The 20,930-nt window shown below is 42.1% G+C and overlaps 1 protein-coding gene across 5 annotated transcripts in view; it reads right to left on the reverse strand.

The window, feature by feature from the left end:
- The window catches only part of LOC139584487 (UPF0606 protein KIAA1549-like), a 90,599-nt gene that overhangs the window by 46,941 nt on the left and 22,728 nt on the right, over window positions 1-20,930 (reverse strand). Inside the window, exon 1 of one of the 5 annotated variants that reach the window (XM_071416416.1) lies at window positions 9,399-9,707. The exons of the other annotated variants lie outside the window; for them this stretch is intronic. Coding sequence (XP_071272517.1) covers window positions 9,399-9,489 — 91 coding nt within the window. The 5' untranslated portion in view covers window positions 9,490-9,707. Of the gene's footprint in view, window positions 1-9,398; window positions 9,708-20,930 lie in introns of those variants that run through there. 5 annotated transcript variants of the gene reach the window in all.

The following is a 20,930-nucleotide window of genomic DNA, read 5'->3' on the forward strand; positions in this document are numbered from 1 at the left end:
GGGAGAAAGTCAACAATCTGGTCAATCCACATTTTAAATGTAGGAGAGGTACTAGAGGCCCACAATAGAAGGATACATTTCTTAGCAAAGTATGTAATGGTCATGAGCAAATTTTCTCTGTCAGGATCAAGAACAAAGTCCTGCTGGGCATTAAGAAGATAGAGACACGGGGTCATATCAAACTGTACATCTAGTATTTTCTGTGCAGCAGTATGTATAGATTGCCAAAATCTGGCAATCTCTCTACAGCTCCAAAATACATGCATATAGGTTCCACTTTCAGAGGTACATCTTTTACAGTTAGGAGAAATGTCTGTTTTCATTTTTACATTAGTAGAGGAGCAGTATACCCTGTCGCAAACCTCCGCCCATAACTCATCACTGATAGTCAGACCAAGGTCCTTTTCCCAGATTATTTTCAAAGGAGTAAAGGAGGAGCCTCCTTTCTCAGAAAGGAGTCTATAGATATAGGATATTTTGCCTTTAATGGATTGTGCTGTGACAAGAAGGGTTTCAACTTCGTTCAACTGAGTTCTAAACCTCCTCTTTGAAGTAAATGAGGAGATGACATGTCTAATTTGAAGATATTTAAAAAAATGGGATCTTGGCACATTGAATTCACTGCAGAGCTCTTGAAAGGATTTCAGTGTAGTGGTCTTCTGATGAAATAGGTCTGAAAAGGTCCTGATTCCTAGAGTATGCCAAAGATTAAAGTTGGCATCCCTCAGGGCTTTTGGCAAGTCTGGGTTGCCTACTATAGGCGAGTGAGAGCATATTTGGGAGGAGATGCCCAGGTATTTCTTACAGTCCCTCCACGCTAGTAGGGTGCTGTAAATCACACATGTTTTGGCTATGTTGCCCACTTCACTAAAGTTATTAATGAATATAGTTGAGCTTAGTGGCAATGAACCACAGGATTGGGCTTCTATCTGGATCCACGTTGACTCTTGTCTGTTTGTGATCCATGTTAGCATGTTGCGGATTTGGGCAGACCAGTAGTACAATTGAAGGGAGGGAAGGGCAAGACCGCCCTTAGATTCAGGTTTCGATAGAGTGGAGAGCTTGATCCTAGGTTTTTTATTGCCCCATATAGATTTGGTGATGCTTTGGTTAATTGTTTTGAAAAAGGAAGCTGGGAGATAGCATGGGAGCATCTGAAATAAATAGTTCAGTCTAGGGAGGATGTTCATACGGATTACATTAATTCTTCCTACTAAGCTAATTGGGAGGGAGATCCAGGTTTGGAGGTTGTTTTTGATTCGATCCAGGAGTGGAAGATAATTCTCCTTGAAAAGCCTATTCAGATCTGGTGTTATGAATATCCCAAGGTATTGAAACCCCTGTGTCTTCCATTGGAATGGGCATAGTGTCTTCATAGAACTGGTGAGTGTAATATTGAGAGGGCAGACAGTGGATTTGTTAAAATTTATCTTATAACCTGAAAACGTGCCATACTGAGCAATTGTGTCTAAAATGGGAGGAAGGGATTTCTCAGGGTTGGATATGTAGAGCAAGACATCATCCGCGTAAAGCGAAATCTTGTGCTGCAGGCCGCCTGCAGGAACACCTGTAATACTTGAATTGCTCCTTATCAACTCTGCCAGAGGCTCCGCCCCCAACAAGTAGAGCAGGGGGGATAGCGAGCACCCTTGTCTTGTGCCCCGTCCCAAAGGGAATCTGTCAGAGTTCAGTCCGTTAGTAGTCACCATGGCATTTGGATGAGAGTATAGTGATTTGATCCATTTAATAAAGTTTGGGCCCATATTGAACTTTTCTAAGACTGAGAACAAAAAGCTCCACTCCATCCTGTCGAACGCCTTCTCAGCATCCAGTGAAGCCAGCAGGACAGGGGTCTTCTGTGCGTTTACTTGATCAATAATATCAAAAAGACGGCGAATGTTATCAGAAGAGTATCTGTCTCTAATAAATCCAGTTTGGTCCGCTTTTATTATTTTGGGAAGAAGAGTGTTTAGTCTTTTGGCCAGCAATTTGGTAATTATTTTGTAGTCGAAATCCAACAAGCTTATGGGCCGGAAGGAGGAGCAGGATAGGGGGTCCTTGTCTTTTTTGAGCAACACTGTAATGCGAGCTGTGCGCATTGAGTCTGGGAGAACTCCGTTTTTGCAAAAATCCTCCAGCATTGGCATGAAAATAGGGCTACGCTGGGGCCAAAAAGCTTTGTAGAACTCTCTGGGGAATCCATCTGGGCCTGGGGACTTGTTAGGTGGCATGGAGGTAATTGCCTCCAGGATCTCCTCAGGAGTGAAGGGGGAGTTGAGATCTTCTTGGTCAGTCTCTGATAGTTTAGGTAGCGAGATTCCCTCTAGGAAGGAGTGGAGTTCTGCTTCCGTGTGTTTTCTCTCAGAGGTATATAGTTTGCAGTAAAAATCATGAAAAGTTAAATTGATCTTTTTTGGGTCATATGTGACCTCGTCCTCTGCTGTTCGGATAGCCATAATTGTACGCTCTGACTGCTCTTTTTTTAATTGATAAGCAAGCAATCTACTAGGCCTATTGCTATACTCATGGTATTTCTGTTTAGTAAAGAAAACTTTTTTTTTAATCTCCCGAGTATAGTCCAAATTCAGTTTGGCTTTGGCTGCTTTAAGTTGACTCCAGGAGGTGCTGTCTGTGGATTGTTTATGTACTTTTTCACAGCGTTCCAGCTCCCTCTCCAGATCTAGCCCGTGTGCTTCCATTGCTTTTTTCTTAGAGGAAGCATATGCAATTAGATGACCTCTTAGTGTGGCTTTAGCAGCGTCCCACATTGTGGCCGGAGAAACAGGAGAATCTTTGTTGTCTTGTGTGTAGTTGTCTATCCATGTAGTTACCAATGTATGGAATGCTTCGTTTGATAGCATGGAGGTGTTGAATTTCCAGCTCTTTGACCTCGGGATGTTTTTGCAGAGGTCAAAGCGGAGGTGGACAAAGGCGTGATCCGAAAGCGCTATGGGTCCGATTCTACACGTGGCTGAATTTATGAAACTCTTTGGGATAAAAATGTAATCTATACGGGAGTAGGTGTTATGGACATTAGAGTAGTATGTATAGTCCATAGATGAGCTATTAGTCTCTCTCCAGATATCTATCAGTCCCATCTCTTTAGTAAGAGAGTTCAACATCTTTGCAGATCTAGGATTTGTGGTGGGGACTTGAGATGATTTGTCTAGGGTTGGGTTCAGGGTACAATTAAAATCTCCGGCCAACACTCCAAAGGAAACACAATGCTCATTGAACAGGGTTATCATTTTCGACATAAAAGCAGGAGTATCTGTGTTAGGGGCGTATATGTTTAAGAGAGTAATTGGTTGCCCATACAGTGACCCAGTTATCAAAATAAATCTCCCCTCCGGATCAGATATGTTTTTGTCAATTATGAATGGAACATTCTTATGGATAAGTATGGCTGTGCCTCTACTGTTGGATTTGAAAGATGAGAAATACACCTGTCCCACCCAAGCTCTGCGGAGTTTGGCATGTTCAGCATCACAGAGGTGTGTCTCTTGCAATAGCGCGATGTCTGCTTTTTCCTTTTTTAGAGCACATAGTATCTTTTTCCGTTTTATTGCATGACCTAGACCATGGCAGTTCCATGTCAATAGATTTAAGGTACTAGTCATCGTCATCGAACAGTAATCGAACTTTAGTGCAAGTCATCTCTGGGTAAAGGTGGATAGTAGTTACAGCTGCGTTCACATAAAAGGAAAATAAATGGTTTACATAAAATAACAGTCTCTGAACACCCCAGCCGAGTTCCCAAACAACTCGACATATCCCGTTGGATCTATTACCTCCCCGCTCAGTCACAATTCTGTGTTCCAACAACAACAACAAAAAAACCGGGAACAGTTAGCAACGCACAACGTCTCCCCCTCCCCACCAAAGAAATGCCTCATCCTCTCCGCCCCGCATTGGGTAAATGACAACGTAGCCCCCGTCCAGACCACATTAAAAATGGGAGAAAATAAAATCAATAGCCCAGCCTACATATAGTAGGCCTAGGTTATAATATGGAGCCTATCCCTCTCAGCTAAAGGAACATAAATATAGATTAGACGGCTATAATGACATTTAGCAGGGCGGGTGGGTCTTTGGATATCGGCTATATGTTGTCTTACCTCCTTTAGTAATAATAGTAATCGCATTTAGTCATTGGTCCATTTCTCATTGACCGGGGTTGTCTTTCAAAAAACGTTTTGCCTCTTCGGGAGTTTTGAAGTGTCGCAGGGCTCCTTGGTAAAGAATCCTGAGCTCGTTTGGGTATTTGAATCCCCTAAAGATGCCTCGGTCAATGGAGCATTTCTTCACCTCGTCAAACTCTCGGCGCTTTCGGCGTATTCCAGCTGACAGGTCCTGGAGTAAGATGAGTTTGGCGTTTCCCACTGTAATGGTGTTGGTTTTCGCCGCCTGTAGGACTCGTTCCTTGTCGGTGAATCTCAAGAAACGTATGGTGATTGGGCGCGGTGGTTGTCTGGCTGCTGGTGGGGGCCTCAGTGCTCGGTGAGCTCTCTCGAGTTCTATGGGTCTGTCGGTGGACAGGTGGAGCCACTCGGGAAGTTTGTCTTGCAGGTAGCGGATCAGTGGCATGTTTCCCTCTTCTTTTTCGCCCAGATTTAATAGAACACAATTATTCCTTCGCCCCCTGTTTTCCAGGTCCTCTGTTTTCTCTTCCAGCTGCTCTATTTTTTTTTTAGCATATGCTATTGTTTCCATGGCGTCTGTCAATAAGTTTTCCGTGGATAGGATTCGCCCCTCTGCCTCGTCCAGGCGCCCCGCGTTTATGGTTATCTTGTTGTTTATGTCAGGCAAAGCATTTTCCAGGATTGTCACCTTGCCCCCTATCGCACTGAGCTGAGCGTTAATGGCATCTAGTTTAGTGTTGAGTTCTGTACGTTGGGATCTCAGCTCAGAAAAGATGTCTTCGACAGAGTGCGAGGTTGGCCTTCGTTGGGCCTCGGGGGGGAACGGGTCCTCTTGCTCCTGGCTAATGGCGCTAGCTTTTTCTGAAGCTAGCTGCTTCTTGGAGGCTTTTTCCGTCGCTAGTGCTCGAGTCCGGGTAAAAATGTCACCTGTAGTGTCGCCTTTTGTAACCGCCATGACTTTTTGACTAAAGCTAAATGAGTTTAAACTTGAAGTGGAGGTAAGATTAGGAATTGGAAACTACTTGTGCGGAGCTCCTAGTTCATGCGGCCATCTCGTTCAGGGGTCACGAGATCCCTCCCAACGGCCTTTTTCTAAAGTAATTTGCTTCTTGCATAACTTAAGCATTATGCATGATTTAATTGGGAACTGCCATGATTACACAAGTCAGAGTTTAATACACGTGTGTTGTCTGTGAGCGCGTGCGTATGTGTGCGCACATGACGTGTGTGTGCTTCCGGAGCAGGATCTGTGTGAGCTGCCAGGAAGCCATGAGTGCCACGCTATAACACTTTGAATAATTCACAGAAAGCCTTCAAATCAGGTTCCAAAGAGCTGTATCAGTTTGCCTAGTTTATATTCTGAAATGTGTTCTATAAATCCATTAGCATCGCACTTAAAGTCCAAACAAAGGCTTGTTCTGGGTAATGTTGGATCAGGGAACTTTGAGAACCAGAAAGCAAAAATATACACTGAGCGTACAAAACATAAAGAACACCTTCCTAATATTGAGTTTGCCCTCAGAACAGACTCAATTCATCGGGGCATGGCCTCTATAAGGTGTCGAAAGCGTTCCACATGGATGCTGGCCCATGTTGACTCATGGCTGGATTTCCTTTGGGTGGTGGACCATTCATGATACACACGAGAAACTGTTGAGTGTGAAAAACCCAGCAGCATTGCAGTTCTTGACACAAACCAATGCACCTGGCACCTACCATACCCCGTTCAAAGGAACTTGAATATTTTGTCTTGCCCATTCACCCTCTGAGTGGTACACATACACTTTTATTGTACCTTTATTTAACTAGGCAAGTCATTTAAGAACAAATTCTTATTTATAATGACAGCCTACCTCGCCCGACACTGGGCCAATTGTGCGCCGCCCTATAGGACTCCCAATTAGAGCCGGTTGTGATACAGCCTGGAATCGAACCAGGATCTGTAGTGACACCTCTAGCACTGAGATGCAGTGCCGCTGCACCACTCAGGAGCCCAGACACAAACCATGTCTCAATTGTGTCAAGGCTTAAAAATCCTTCTTTAACCTGTCTCCTCCCCTTCATCTACACTGACTTAAAGTGGATTTAACAAGCGACATCAATAAGGGATCATAGCTTTCACCTGGTCATTCTATGTCATCGAAAGAGCAGGTGTTCATAATGTTTTGTACACTCAGTTTATGTTGTCAGATAGACCTATGGTGGAAAATTGCAAGATTATGTTATAATACTTTCATTGCATCAAATGGTTGTTTTATGCAACAGAATAGAGTATTCTTATAACTATTGTGTGTGTGTGTGTGTGTGTTCTACTGAGGATGGGCCTCTGGGAGATAACACTGACAGGAGATTTACGACATCTTCTGGGTGATGAAACCTAAAGAGCATTCCAGAGCATGAGTTAATGTTTCTGTTCTATACCGTACCAGGGCGACATGGCTCCAGTATGGAGTTGGGGGGCAAGGCACTGGTCTCTCTCTACACAATGAGAACTGTTGACACAGCAGATACTGTCTGCTATGAATTATAGGTATCTTTCATACAGATCTTAACCTTGTGACCCATTCTATACATCTGTTGTTCGTCATGTAGGTTGAAAGGGGTGTATCTTGGCTATAAAATACCTTTGTACCTTTGTCTCGGGGCTCTCAACGAATCATCGGAGCGTGAATCGTTGACCAGCCATCATTATCGTAGACCACTCAATCGATTCACTTTATATGTGTGCGTTGTATTGACCTGCTCCCTTATTAATAAGTGAATAAAGATTTAGTTGAAGTATAACTCTGACTTGTGTGATAGTTTGTCTCTCCTCATTTGATAGTAAAGAAATTAACCACCACAGACCACTAGGCAGATCAGACAGCTGAGTGAGGTGACCACCTAATGGTAAATGTGATGCTATCTTGTAGGACGTAGATTGTCAACATGAGCCTTCTAGAGGAATACTGTGTCAGGTGTATTTACACTGAGGTGAACTGACAGGTGAGATGGAGAAATTATTGTCCACCATTTAATTTGAGAGGAAGGACGCTTAGAGAAAGAAATGTATGTTCGATAAAAAGGTCTGTTCAGAGCGTGACTAGGCATCGCTAGCAGCACAGCCACAACCAGACTCATCATAGAGTGACTCAGCAACCACCTGCCATGGGTCTGCTCTCTGTATGAGCTCTCTGTGCACATCCAAACAACCACAGTACCAGCTGAAAATATACAGTGCCTTCGGAAATTATTGACATTTTGTTAAGTTAGACTTATTCTAAAATGTATTAAATAAAAATGAATCCTCAGCAATCAACACACAACACCCCATAACGGCAAACCGAAAACAGGTTTTTAAACATTTTTGCAAATGTATTAAAAATAAAAAAACAGAAATACCTTATTTACATAAGAATTCAGAACCTTTGCTATTGTATGAGACTCTAAATTGAGCTCAGGAGCCTCTTGTTTCCATTGATCATCCTTGATGTTTCTACAACTTGATTGGAGTCCACCTGTGAAGGTCCCCAAGAACACAGAGGCCTCCATCATTCTTAAATGGAAGAAGTTTAGAACCATTAAGACACTTCCTAGAGCTGGCCGCCCGGCCAAACTGAGCAATCAGGGCAGAAGGGCCTTGGTTAGGGAGGTGACCAAGAAGACGATGGTCACTCTGACAGACCTCTAAGAGTTCCTCTGTAGAGATGGGAGAACCTTCTAGAAGAACAACCATCTCTGCAGCACTCCACCAATCAGGCCTTTATGGTAGTGGCTAGATGGATGCCACTCCTCAGTAAAAAGGCACATGACGGTCTGCTTGGAGTTTTCCAAAAGGCAGCTAAAGATTCTCAGACCATGAGAAACAAGATTCTCTGTTCTGATGAAAACAACATTGAACTCTTTGGCCTGAATGCCAAGCATCACTTTCCGAAGGCACTGTACAAGAAAACGCTTCAACACACACATCATCATACAGGCCAAACTACGAGAACCACTGAGTGATCTAGCTGAATAACCACAGCTGCTCAGACATCTAGACTGGCTATGATGCATTTGAACCTTGTTTGTGGAGATTAACTTGAACTCAATCAAGTGGTTATTTTGGGAAAGCTCATCTGCTTTCCTTCAGTGCTCCCATTCAGTCACTATGTTAGATCTAGACAGCGGCTGGCTGCACCTAAGAGGAAAACATTCTAAATGCTATCATAGGGCACCTTAATCAGGCCAACATGTTCCTTTTTCTTGAGCCTCCTGAAAATGAGTCTCTACTGCCAGTGCCTGCATATTCCAGTGTACACTAGCTAGCAAACCGCAACATGGCGTCACAGCGTGCCAAGCGTTTGAACCCCAGTAGCTGGGTAACACTCCCCCACCCTCCTTCTCCTGACCATTAATAAGACAAAAGAGAGAAAGAGGCTGGGTGGCTGGCTGATGGGCGCTGGGAAGGAAGATCTAGTAATCCTATGAGGACATTGTGCTACTAGGCTCAGAGGCACCACAAAAGGCAAGCAGATGATTCAGCACTACTCTGCCTGGACTCAGGGTCCCTGCTGGATGACTGAGCCTAGCTCTCAGGGACAAGTTCAGTGGAGGTGAGTAACTACTGTAAAAAGGCACATTGCTCACTGTGTTGCAGGTCTTATGGAAGTAGTAGTCTACCATAAAGCTAAAAATGAAGGCTACCTCTGAACTTTGTCAATCACTATTTGGACCATTGCTGAGCTGATTCATTCTTGGCTCTGTGTTTGGGGACATTAATGAGCAGCTATCCAGAAAACATTTGAGGTCCACTGGTCTCTACAACAGGTACAGAAATGAAGGTCAGAGGCTAGTTGGAGTTTATGGAACACCAAACCATCACCGCATCACCCCTGTGGTGCAGGATAAATGGATTTACTGTTGCAATTAGGAAAATACACTATGCTCGGATGCAGTGGAGGCTGCTGAGAGGAAGACGGCTCATAATAATGGCTGGAACAGAGAGAATGGAATGGCATCAAACATGTGGAAACCATGTGTTTGATGTATTTGATACCATTACACTGATTCCGCTCCAGCCATTACCACGAGCTCATCCTCCACATAAGGTGCCACCAACCTCCTGCTATTACTGACACATCTTTAAATCAGGTCACTATCTTAAAGGTCACTACACATTAAAGAAGAGTTTCACTATTTAGGAACCTAATCTGTATTTCTGATGTAAATGGCATGTCATATAAGGGTCCAAAAACATATTTTTTTTGCAATTTCACTTGGTTTTGAAAAACTTACCCCAGCAGCGACTGACTTCCTGAGCCTCATTCTGCAGTTCCAGGGTGTGCGACAAACATGAAAATAAGACTCCAAAAACACCCAAATACATCCTTTTACAAACGGCAAAGCTCTCAGTATTGTGATGCAGGTCTTTAAAAAGCTGTATACAGGAAATTGTGTCATTCTAAAATGTATCCACAACGTTGCTGTCTGCATATTGGCGTGCATGTGTGCACTTCCTGTAACTGGCATGGAACAGGCACACGGATGCCCCCTTGGAGTGACCACATGAAATATTACATAATCGCAACACAAATGTCAAGTGCTGAGCTGGCAAGAGGAGCATGCCATAGGACAGGCTTGAAGTGTGAAGGTGAAAGGAAAGGCACTGGAGCAACGAACTGCCCTTGCTGTCTCTGCCTGGCCGGTTCCCCTCTCTCCACTTGGATTCTCTGCCTCTAACCCTATTACAGGGGCTGAGTCACTGGCTTACTGGTGCTCTTCCATGCCATCCCTAGGAGGGGTGCGTCACTTGAGTGGGTTGAGTCACTGACGTGATCTTCCTGTCCTTGTTGGCGCTCCCTCTTGGGTTGTGCCGTGGTGGAGATCTTTGTGGGCTATACTCGGCCTTGTCTCAGGATGGTAAGTTGGTGGTTGAAGATATCCCTCTAGTGGTGTGGGGGCTGTGCTTTCACAAAGTGGGTGGGGTTATATCCTGCCTGTTTGGTCCTGTCCGGGGGTATCATCGGATGGGGCCACGGTGTCTCCCGACCCTTCCTGTCTCAGCCTCCAGTATTTATGCTGCAGTAATTTATGTGTCGGGGGGCTAGGATCAGTCTGTTAGATCTGGAGTATTTCTCCTGTCTTACCAGGTGTCCTGTGTTAATTTAAGTATGCTCTCTCTAATTCTCTCTCTTTCTCGGAGGACCTGAGCCCTAGGACCATGCCAAGGACTACCTGGCCTGATGACTCCTTGCTGTCCCCAGTCCACCTGGCCGTGCTGCTGCTCCAGTTTCAACTGTTCTGCCTGCGGCTATGGAACCCTGACCTGTTCACCGGACGTGCTACCTGCTGTTTTCAACTCTCTAGAGACAGCAGCAGCAGTAGAGATACTCTGAATGATCGGCTGTGAAAAGCCAACTGACATTTACTCCTGAGGTGCTGACCTGTTGCACCCTCGACAACCACTGTGATTATTATTATTTGACCCTGCTGGTCATCTATGAACATTTGAACATCTTGGCCATGTTCTGTTATAATCTCCACCCGGCACAGCCAGAAGAGGACTGGCCACCCCTCATAGCCTGGTTCCTCTCTAGGTTTCTTCCTAGGTGCCTTTCTAGGGAGTTTTTCCTAGCCACCGTGCTTCTACACCTGCATTGCTTGCTGTTTGGGTTTCTGTGCAGCACTTTGTGACATCAGCTGATGTAAGAAGGGCTTTATAAATTTGATTGATTGATTGATTACAGTTAATTTGTGAAATAGGACTAGTCATGATGAGTCATGTTCTTGAGCCCCCTTTACTGGCTCAAATAGCCGACCAATCAGCCTGTTACCAACCCTTAGCAAACTTTTGGAAAAAATTGTCTTTGAGCAGATACAAGGCTATTTTACAGTAAACAAAATTGACAACTGACTTTCAGCACGCTTATAGGGAAGGGCATTCAACAAGCACAGCACTTACACAAATTACTGATGATTGGCTGAGAGAAATTGATGATAAAAAGATTGTGTGGGCTGTTTTGTTAGACTTATTTTGACATTATTGATCATAGTCTGTTGCTGGAAAAACGTATGTGTTATGGCTTTACACCCCCTGCTATATTGTGGATAAAGAGTTGACTGTCTAACAGAACACAGTAGAGATAACAGAAGCCTCTCCAACATGTAGATCAAGTAGAAACAGGAATTCCCCAGGGCAGTTGTCTAGGCCTCTTACTTTTTTCAATCTTTACTAACGACATTCCACTGGCTTTGAGTAAACACTATACACGTCAGCTACTACAGCGACTGAAATGACTGCAACACTTAACAAAGTGCTGCAGTTGGTTCGTTTTCAAAAACTAAAAGCATTGTATTTGGGACAAATCATTCACTAAACCCTAAACCTCAACTAAATCTTGTAATGTATAATGTGGAAATTGAGCAAGTTGAGGTGACTAAACTGCTTCGGGTAACCTTGGACTGTAAACTGTCATGGTCAAAACATACAACTGTAGCTAAGATGGTGAGAAGTCTGTCCATAATAAAGCGCTGCTCTACCTTCTTAACAACACTATCAACAAGGCAGGTCCTACAATCACAAGGCAGGTCCTACAAGGCAGGTCCTACAATCAACAAGGCAGGCCCTAGTTTTGTCACCCCTGGACTACCGTTCAGTCGTGTGGTCAGGGGCCACAGAGGGACTTGGGAAAATTACAATTGGCTCAGAACAGGGCAGCACAGCTGGCCCTTAAATGTACACGGTGAGCTAACATTAATAATACGCATGTCAATCTCTCATTACTCAAAGTGGAGGAGAGATTGACTTCATCACGACTTGTTTTTGTAATAAGTGTTGACAAGCTGAATGCACCGAGCTGTCTATTTAAACTACTAGCACACAGCTCGGATAACCATGCAAAGTCCAGAACAGACTATGGGAGGCGCACTGTACCAAATAGAGCCATGACTACATGGAACTCCATTCCACATCAGGTAACTGATGCAAGCAGTATAATCAGATTTAAAAACAGAGAAATACACCTTATGGAACAGCAGGTACTGTGAAGAGACACACACAGGTACAGACACACACATACGCACACAACTGCTAGCACACACACTCATGTACATTATATTGTTGTATGGTGGCATTATAGATTTTCTATTGTAGATACAGTGCATTCGGAAAATATTCAGACCCCTTCCCCTTTTCCACATTTTGTTATGTTACAGCATTATTTTAAAATGGATAAAATAATTTCCCTCCCTCATCAACCTACAAATAATACCCCATAAAGACAAAGCAAAAACAGGTTTTTAGAAATTTTAGCAATTTTGTAAAAAAAACGGAAATACCTTATTTACATAAGTATTCAGACCCTTTACTCAGTACTCTGTGATTACAGCCTCGAGTCTCCTTGGGTATGACCCTATATGGTCAATCTTTGTCATTATGGGGTATTGTGTGTGTAGATTGATGAGGGAAACAATGTAATGCATTTCAGAATAAGGCTGTAATGTAACAAAATGTGGAAAAAGTCAAGGTGTCTGAATAGCTTCCGAATGCACTGCATGTAGTGGTATAATAATGTTATGATCTTTTGTTTTATGTGTGATGTAAGTGCCTTAATCTGTTTGGACCTCAGGAAGAGTAGCTGCTGCCTAATAAATACAAAATACAAATGTTCAAGGTAGCCTTTGATAAATAAATAACATGTTTTTATCAAAATAGGACATTAATGATGCCAATGACACGTTTACTTGTGTAGGCCTAACTTCTGGTGAAGTTAGCCTAACATTCAAAGGCAAGGTCAACAAGGAATGTAGCCTATTATACTGTAATAATGACACTTTTCAAATGGTTACTGTTTAGCGAAATATTATTGATGAGTAATCAAATGATTTTATTCCTTTCATTAAAAATGCTAGGCTACATTTGTCAATTTCCTCATCCACAAAGCCATTTCATTAGCGTCTGACAGCGTTCTAGAATGAATGCTGTGGGAGGTTCATTTATTCACTACGTGAAAATTCTCCACCTAATGAGATTTTATTCCTGCTGCACGTGGTGGGGCCTTGATGTGTCTCATTTGCATACCTAATGAATAGCTGGCTATGACATCTACACACTGGCCCAAATGGTCTTGATAAGAACTATTGAACTCCTCACTCAATCTAAAGACTGTGGATGAAAGAGTGTCTGATTTGATCATTCCATGTCTACTAGCAACACAGGTCTGTTCATATGACAATGTACAGTAACTACTCAATCATTTTGAGCCCAGGAGTAGCTGGCAGGTGGGCTGTAGGGTCCTGTGTTGGTCTGCTACTGTACTACTACCTCTTGCCTGTAGCCTTGATGATGGCGAACCATTTATAACATCATAGGTTCTGGGCTTAGACAGATGTGAGGTGAGCCTTGTACACACACTTAATTTCCACATTTTGTTTAAAAAAAAATCTATAGATCCTGGCCTGATACATAAGGATCCTCATCAAGATCTATAGCCAAGATTGAAAAGGTCTTTGAAGATTGAAAAAGTAGCCTTTCCAACTACAATATTTCTACAGGAAATGTGTTGGTCAGTGATCATAAGCCCTGTGGTTTACCTCTTCCTGACCTAAATGATTGGATATAAAGACCGAAGGCAACATTAACTTTCCAATGCGAGGGCACTGCGCTACAGTAGAGAGCAGTGATTCGAGGATGGAAACAAAGATCAACTCTGTGTACCCATTTAATCTCCATGAGATCAGGATGTTTATTTTTAGGGGAAATGTAAAAACTTTGGCAGAACGGCCTGACTTGATAAAGCAGAAAGACATGATAAAATGTTTTAGGCTAGGCTACAGACTGCAATTTGTGTCACACTACATTTTGCACACACACACACACACGACCCGCTTCAGGAAGCTAGGCTTATGTAGCACATCACTACTTCAAAGGAGGCATTTTAACGCCTTATTTTTATTTTGTATAAAAAAGATTATTGCAGAAATGCCTTCTGGAACATGTGAACTTTCATGTGGTTTAATAACAAACTTGTATTCCAACTGTAAATACAAATAATTGTTAAATTACAAGCCTAGTGTTTTAGCCACAGAAAAACGGAGGAACCTTCCCGCTAGCCATGATTGGCTGAGATAATGGTTGAGCTGGACATGCCAGAAGATGAATTTGGATTGGTCTGCCATGGAGCATGCTTCTGCCTATAACGTGAGCTGCTCAGTATGTGTTGATAATCCTTTCTAGTGCAGTTTTCTTTTAAAGATATAACATCTCCTAATCACAGCCGGTTGTGATACAGCCTGGAATCGAACCAGGGTGTCTAATGACGCCTCTAGCACGGAGATGCAGTCCCTTAAACCGCTGTGCCACTTAGGATAGCAGGCGCTATCAACAGATCAATTGGAAAAAGTTGTGATGGGCCACTTTCTGCACATGCCACGGTCAGTGTGAACCGGAGTGACTTGACAACGCAATATGAATCATTGAAGCGAGCGAAAATGTAATTTATTCCTCCCACACATCCTACCGATCCCAGCTCTGAAACAGAGCTAACCCGATAAGGCCTGTCCGCAGAAAGAACATCTCTGATGTCTGTGATTCTTTGATTCAATCACAACCCATCCCATTTCTCTCTACCCAATTCCCAGTTGCCCACTGCTTTAGGCTAGATGGAGAAAGCTATGGCCAGAAAAGCAGTGTTTGTTTGATGAAATATTCTGCCATTGGAAGGAAAATATGAAAAAATGTCTCAGTTGTGGAACCCAAAGGACGATACTATAAAGTGTGTCATAAAGGGTCATTACACCAATTCGGTGCCTTTTGAAAATATTTAAAAAAAATGTATTTTACCCCCTTTTTCTCCCCAATTTCATGGTATCCAATTGTTTTTTAATTTTTAGTAATGACCTAAGGCTTGTATTTCTGTGTGTTTATTATATTATAATTAAATCTATGATTTGATAGAACAGTCTGACTGAGCGGTGGTAGGCAGCAGCATTCATTCAAACAGCACTTTCCTGCGTTTACCAGCAGCTCTTCGCGACGCTTGAAGCACAGCGTTGTTTATGACTTCAAGCCTATCAACTCCAGAGATTAGGCTGGCAATACTATAGAGCATATAAGAACATCCAATAGTCAAAGGTATAATGAAATACAAATGGTATAGAGAGAAATAGTCCTATAATTCCTATAATAACTACAACCTAAAACTTCTTAACTGGGAATATTGAAGAAGTGGGAATATTGAACCACCAGCTTTCATATGTTCTCATGTTCTGAGCAAGGAACTTAAACGTTAGCTTTTTTACATGGCACATATTGCACTTTTACTTTCTTCTCCAACACTGTGTTCTTACATTATTTCAACCAAATTGAACATGTTTCATTATTTATTTGAGACTAAATAGATTTTATTTATGTATTATATTAAGTTAAAATAAAAGTGTTTATTCACTATTGTTGTAATTGTCATTATTACAAATATATATTGACCGATGAATCGGTATCGGCTTTTTTAGGTCCTCAATAAATCAGTATCGGTGTTGAAAAATCATAATCGGTCGACCTCTACTCCGGACATGACGCTTTCAGGTCAGAGTTTAATTTTGGTTTCATCAGACCAGAGAATCTTGTTTCTCATGGTCTGAGAGTCCAAGCAGGCTGCCGTGCATTTTACTGAGGAGTGGCTTGAGCACATGCCCCCCAAAAGGTCTGTGCACAGCCGTGTGTGAAAATGTATATAAAACACAGGGGGAAAAAACCTTTTTGACTGCACTGGGCCTTTAAAATCATCCATAAATCCCAGGGGGAAAAAACCTTTTTGATTGCACTGGGCCTTTAAAATCATCCATAAATCACAGGGGGAATGGAAGCTTGTAATATGCAACAGGGAGGAACAAATTAATGTAAGCTTCATTTTTTTATTTTATTGTTAAAACATTGAGCCTGTTTATCTATTGGTAACAGAGTTGACGTTTAATGCCTGACCAGCTCAGTTTTCCACCACAAAACACCAGAAAATGTCCCTAAAAGAGCAGAACCAGCTCACCTGCTTTTATACTATGATTTGACTATTAGATGTTAAATGTTTCTTTTATTTTTATTTTCTTTTTTCTTTTTTAAGGACCAGTTTCACCATATTAAAATGAGAGTTCAGTTCACGTAACATTTTTTCTCTCTCCTTAAAACAAATCACTTGAAATAAATATTAACTTCAGAAATTACATGAAACAGCTACAATGACAACTGGGGAAGAAACCAAAGAGAGTGACATAAAGGGCAGGTAATCAAGGAGGTGATGGTGTCCAGGTGAGTGTCATTATGCGCGTAACACTGGTGACAGGTGTGCGCCCTAACAAGCGAGTCTGGTGACCTAGAGGCCAGAGTGATGGGACATATGGCTTTACAATGATCTTGAAAACTTGGATAAATGTTGGGATTAAGTTGGTTAAAATCTTCCTAGAAGTCACAGAGGATGCACAGAGGGACATGTCAAAATGCACTTTAGCAAGTCTTTATTCATATACATTTTTTAAACTATATTAAAAGGGAACTTCTTTGAATATAAAAGGCTTTTAAAATGTAATATTTGTGCACAATTTCTACTTAAGATATCAAAAGGGACACAAAAGGCACAAATTTCTTCGAACAACCCGCCTATCATTGCATTCACAACTCTAAATTGTCTTTCACAGGCTTCCCTTAAGCTGAGAACATTGTGTAGATTGCTTTGGAGTCTGAAAGCTTGTATGGTATATTTACAGCCTAGTTAGAGTACCCAGATAGAGGAAAATGCATGTTTTTAGACAAGACAAATAGGGTAATTTTATCACACAGTGTCTAGACTGATTTGACTGGTGCTAACAGAAGTATCCTTATTTTCAGATAGGAACATTGTAAGCAGAGAGCCAAAAGCAAGCAGTCTGTCTGGGTTTGAGTCGATGATAAAACTCACAAAATAAACACACGCACGCACACACACAGCTTCGAGCAGACGCAGAAACCCACTGAGTCCAACTGAACAGTCCAGTACTAACATATGGAGAACTTTTTAAGAACCCACCAACCTTCCATTATCAGAATTGGATAAAAAATGATGTTTCAGCCAAGCAGCTGGGAAACGCACACTGACAGGTCTAGTTCTTAGTCTAAATTAGCTGCTGGGAAACACACACAGACAGGCCTAGGTCCTGACCTATATGAGCTCTAGGAAAAACTGAGATACCAATACTAATGATATAATTTCCTTTATTTTTGCCAGGCTCCTTACAGTAAAAAAGTAATTGAATGGTTGTGCAATTTGAAAAGAGGGAGAGGTGGGCAAAGAAAGAGGTCTTTTGGTATTAATGCTAACAACAAGCCCACATATGGTTCTGTTTTGAGCAGAGCCCCTCATGTGACTGGTTCTTCTGAGCCTGGCAGTCGGCTGCGAACCCCAAGTGCAATCGAACAATCTGTGTTGGCGTTCGCTTTATCTGGGAAGCTTTTAAGATGGGAAAGATTCCATTGTTTTCATCAGATCTAGATCCAAGAGAGAAACAGCCGAGCACTGAGCAGACCCCCCCACTAAAAGTCAATGGTTTCATGTTATAGGATCGTCGTTATTGTTGATCGATTGCTTTCCCACATGTTCACTGCTCACATTTGCTTAAATTATGGAAGTAACGATAAAACTAAAATCCTACGTAAGATTCGAGTCCCCATGACAAGGTCAAAATTAGAAGCCTTTTCTAGAGGAGCTAAGAACGTGAACAAGTTAGTCTACGTTAAGAAAAATAATTAACAGAACAAAATGTTCTAACAGTGTTGTATCAAGTCACTTACATAAGCAACAAAAGAGGAATGTAAATAAGTGATGTCTTGAACAAGAACAAAGGACTTTTCTATCCATACAGCACACCTCTGGCAGTAGAACATCTACAATGAAACACTATCAATGACAATTAGTTTAACTAGCAATGGTGGATTACATCACTGAATAGGACAGCTAGCTAGGGTTCGAGACAGATGCCCACACAGCTTAGCAGTTACAGAGTAGTTTTCATAATGTCCAGCCAAGTGCTCTCATCTGGGCTGCCCATCCAGATGGAGCACGAGTGTAGACTTGACTGAGGTCATGTCTGCACTCCATCAAAATGTTCATGGTGCCCTGGTGTTTTATCCTCAGGGAATCGATTTTAAGATAAGACAAGAGAGAGGGGAAGGGGAGAAGTAATGGGGGGGAATCGATACATCTACAAATCGCAATATTATATCGATACTTTGACTAAAAGTATCTATTTGTAAAAATATATATTTTACTACGTTGCGTTAGTCGGCTGTACCTGCACCAAAACTCTGGTATTTTTTTCATCCTATAGTTTGTTCTCCATCTTCTTTTTAAATAGTGAGCTAATGTGTTTTCAGCACTTTTTATTTCCATGACTGATCAAAACTAATTTTCTCATGCTCTCTCATCTCTCTGCAACATACATATGGTGAGCAATATGTTTGGAACATCAAATTGAAATAAAATTGCAGCATGCAATCACAATACATATAGAATTGTGAGAATCGCTATACATATCGTATCGGGACCTAAGTATCGTGATATCATATCATGAGGTCCCTGGCAATTCCCAGCCCTAGAGGGGAGTCTTTTTGAGATGGAGACCAGGAGAAAGGAAGAGAGATGCAGAAATAGGGAGAGAGGAGGAAGAAAAATAGGGATGTAGAGGAGTTATTAAACAACCAAATTGTTCTCCAGAGAACAAGACCTTTCCATTGCAGGAGTATTGTGTAATTCATTGGAGAACACTCAAGTTCCCCATGCGTCTTCTCCCACTCCCCAACCATCCCCTCCATTTTCCCCGGTCCAGATTTTCTTTGAAAAACAGGAGGGCAGAGGGAGGTTTGTAACTGGAGAAGCCCTGAGGACTGTGTCAGTCCGCGCTCTCCTCTACTCTGTCTCAGTCTCCTCTATTCTCAGGTCTGCTCCTAGGAGAGCAAACACTGTGACTGGGACAGAATAACACGTTACCTCATAAAGGAAATAATTCTTATCAATGAAGTCGGCTATATAAGCCGAGGGTGGTCTATTGCTACGTTGGGTGGCTGAGTGAGTCTGGCTACTTGAGGGTGCAACTGTTTTAACCAATGTTTTAACCAATACAACTGTTTTAACCAATCACATGTTTTTATTGGCATATTCCTTGTGATTGGTCCCTGAGGCCATTTTAAAATGTTTAAATGCCGAAACACGTTTGTTCTACTTTTTGCAATAAAAAGCTTTTTTTATTTAATCCCATTTGTCTTCCAAGTGTTGCTGAATCGCCTCTCTACATTACTTAAGGGTGCAGACCAGAGAGGATGAGGAACTAAAAAAACATTAAACAATTTAGCCCACAGTACCTCAAAAGAGGCCGGACTGAGCGGCACCATCTGCTGAGAGAAATATATAAATAATTTGCAGCCGTTTGTTGAAGCGTAGAGTGATTTGTACCCAGAGCAATATGGCATTAGTGTTGCCTTCTGCCAAATGTTGAGCTTTACCTCACACAGAGTTCACAACAGTGGTGTGTTTCTTTTCACACCCCATAGAAAGCACTCAAAATGTATATTTATATGTTTCTATGCCCGTGTGATAACAGGAGCGCAAAACTATGATTGTGATAATGAAAAAGACACCCTGTGCATATTTCAAAGACTATGCTCAATTGAGAAGCTCAAGCTAGAGTTCCCAACTGGTGTTCTTTACCTTCCTCACAACAATGACATCACAACCTCTCGGTTATCTGACTGACACAGCCAGGCTTCCACTCTGTTTTCCAGGTTTGATTACAAACTGAGACATAATGGTCTCATTAGGAGAGAGAGGCTTTCACTATGGAATACTCTGTAGAACAAATACAACAGGAAACAGAGGCCTGCACCTTGAATCACTGATAAAACCTGTTGCCAGGGCTGCATTCAGACCTTACTCATACAAATACCATCATAAAAAAAATGTATGACCACAAATGACAGCGTATGATAAGCACAAGCAGGCTAGAGAGCCTAGGACCACAGTCCAGACCTGGACATTTTTATTTATTTACATTTATTTAACGAGGCAAGTCAGTTAAGAACAAATTCTCATTTACAATGACGGCCTACCCCGGCCAAACCCGGACGATGCTGGGCCAATTGCGCGCCGCCTATGGGACTCCCAATCACGGCCGGATGTGATACAGCCTGGACATATAGGTCTAGGCTTACCGGTATAGCCTACCCACCAACTTCTATATGAAAAATCCCTCAAATGTTCTTTCATTTATTAAATGTCATTTCAAATATTGTAACCTACTACACCCCCATGTCCAGCCAAAGACCACCAACCTGTGAGCTGTCAGTGATTTCCCTGGATCAATGGAAGTACAATAACAATATTTAGATGTGAACATTTTGTGGGACTGAAAAACTGCAGTGGAAAATTGCCTCGTTAAAAACAGAGAAAGATGGTGCTGACAAATCACTAGCAGATGTCCTCAGACACTGTAGAACCTTCACAAATCAGCCTCATCTTGGTACCTACTAGGCTATAGGCCTATTACTGGTAGTTACAGCAGGTCATTTGGCTGAAAATGTCGTGGTAATAAGCAGCCAGGATTTTAAAAGAAATACTTCCATGCTCTTAGCTTGAGGGTCAGTGTTATACCGTAACACAACTAAGAGGTAGGTCTTAGATTTAGGGATGATTTTCACAGAAATATCAAATGATGCCTACCTACCTACAGTATTCATATAAGAAATACATGTATTTTGTTTATAGCCTAGGCCTATAGCTTATTTTCATATCATCTTGTGAATTGTGGCATAAT

The sequence above is a fragment of the Salvelinus alpinus genome, chromosome 9 (genome assembly GCF_045679555.1).
Source record: "Salvelinus alpinus chromosome 9, SLU_Salpinus.1, whole genome shotgun sequence".
NCBI classification, from domain to species: domain Eukaryota; kingdom Metazoa; phylum Chordata; class Actinopteri; order Salmoniformes; family Salmonidae; genus Salvelinus; species Salvelinus alpinus.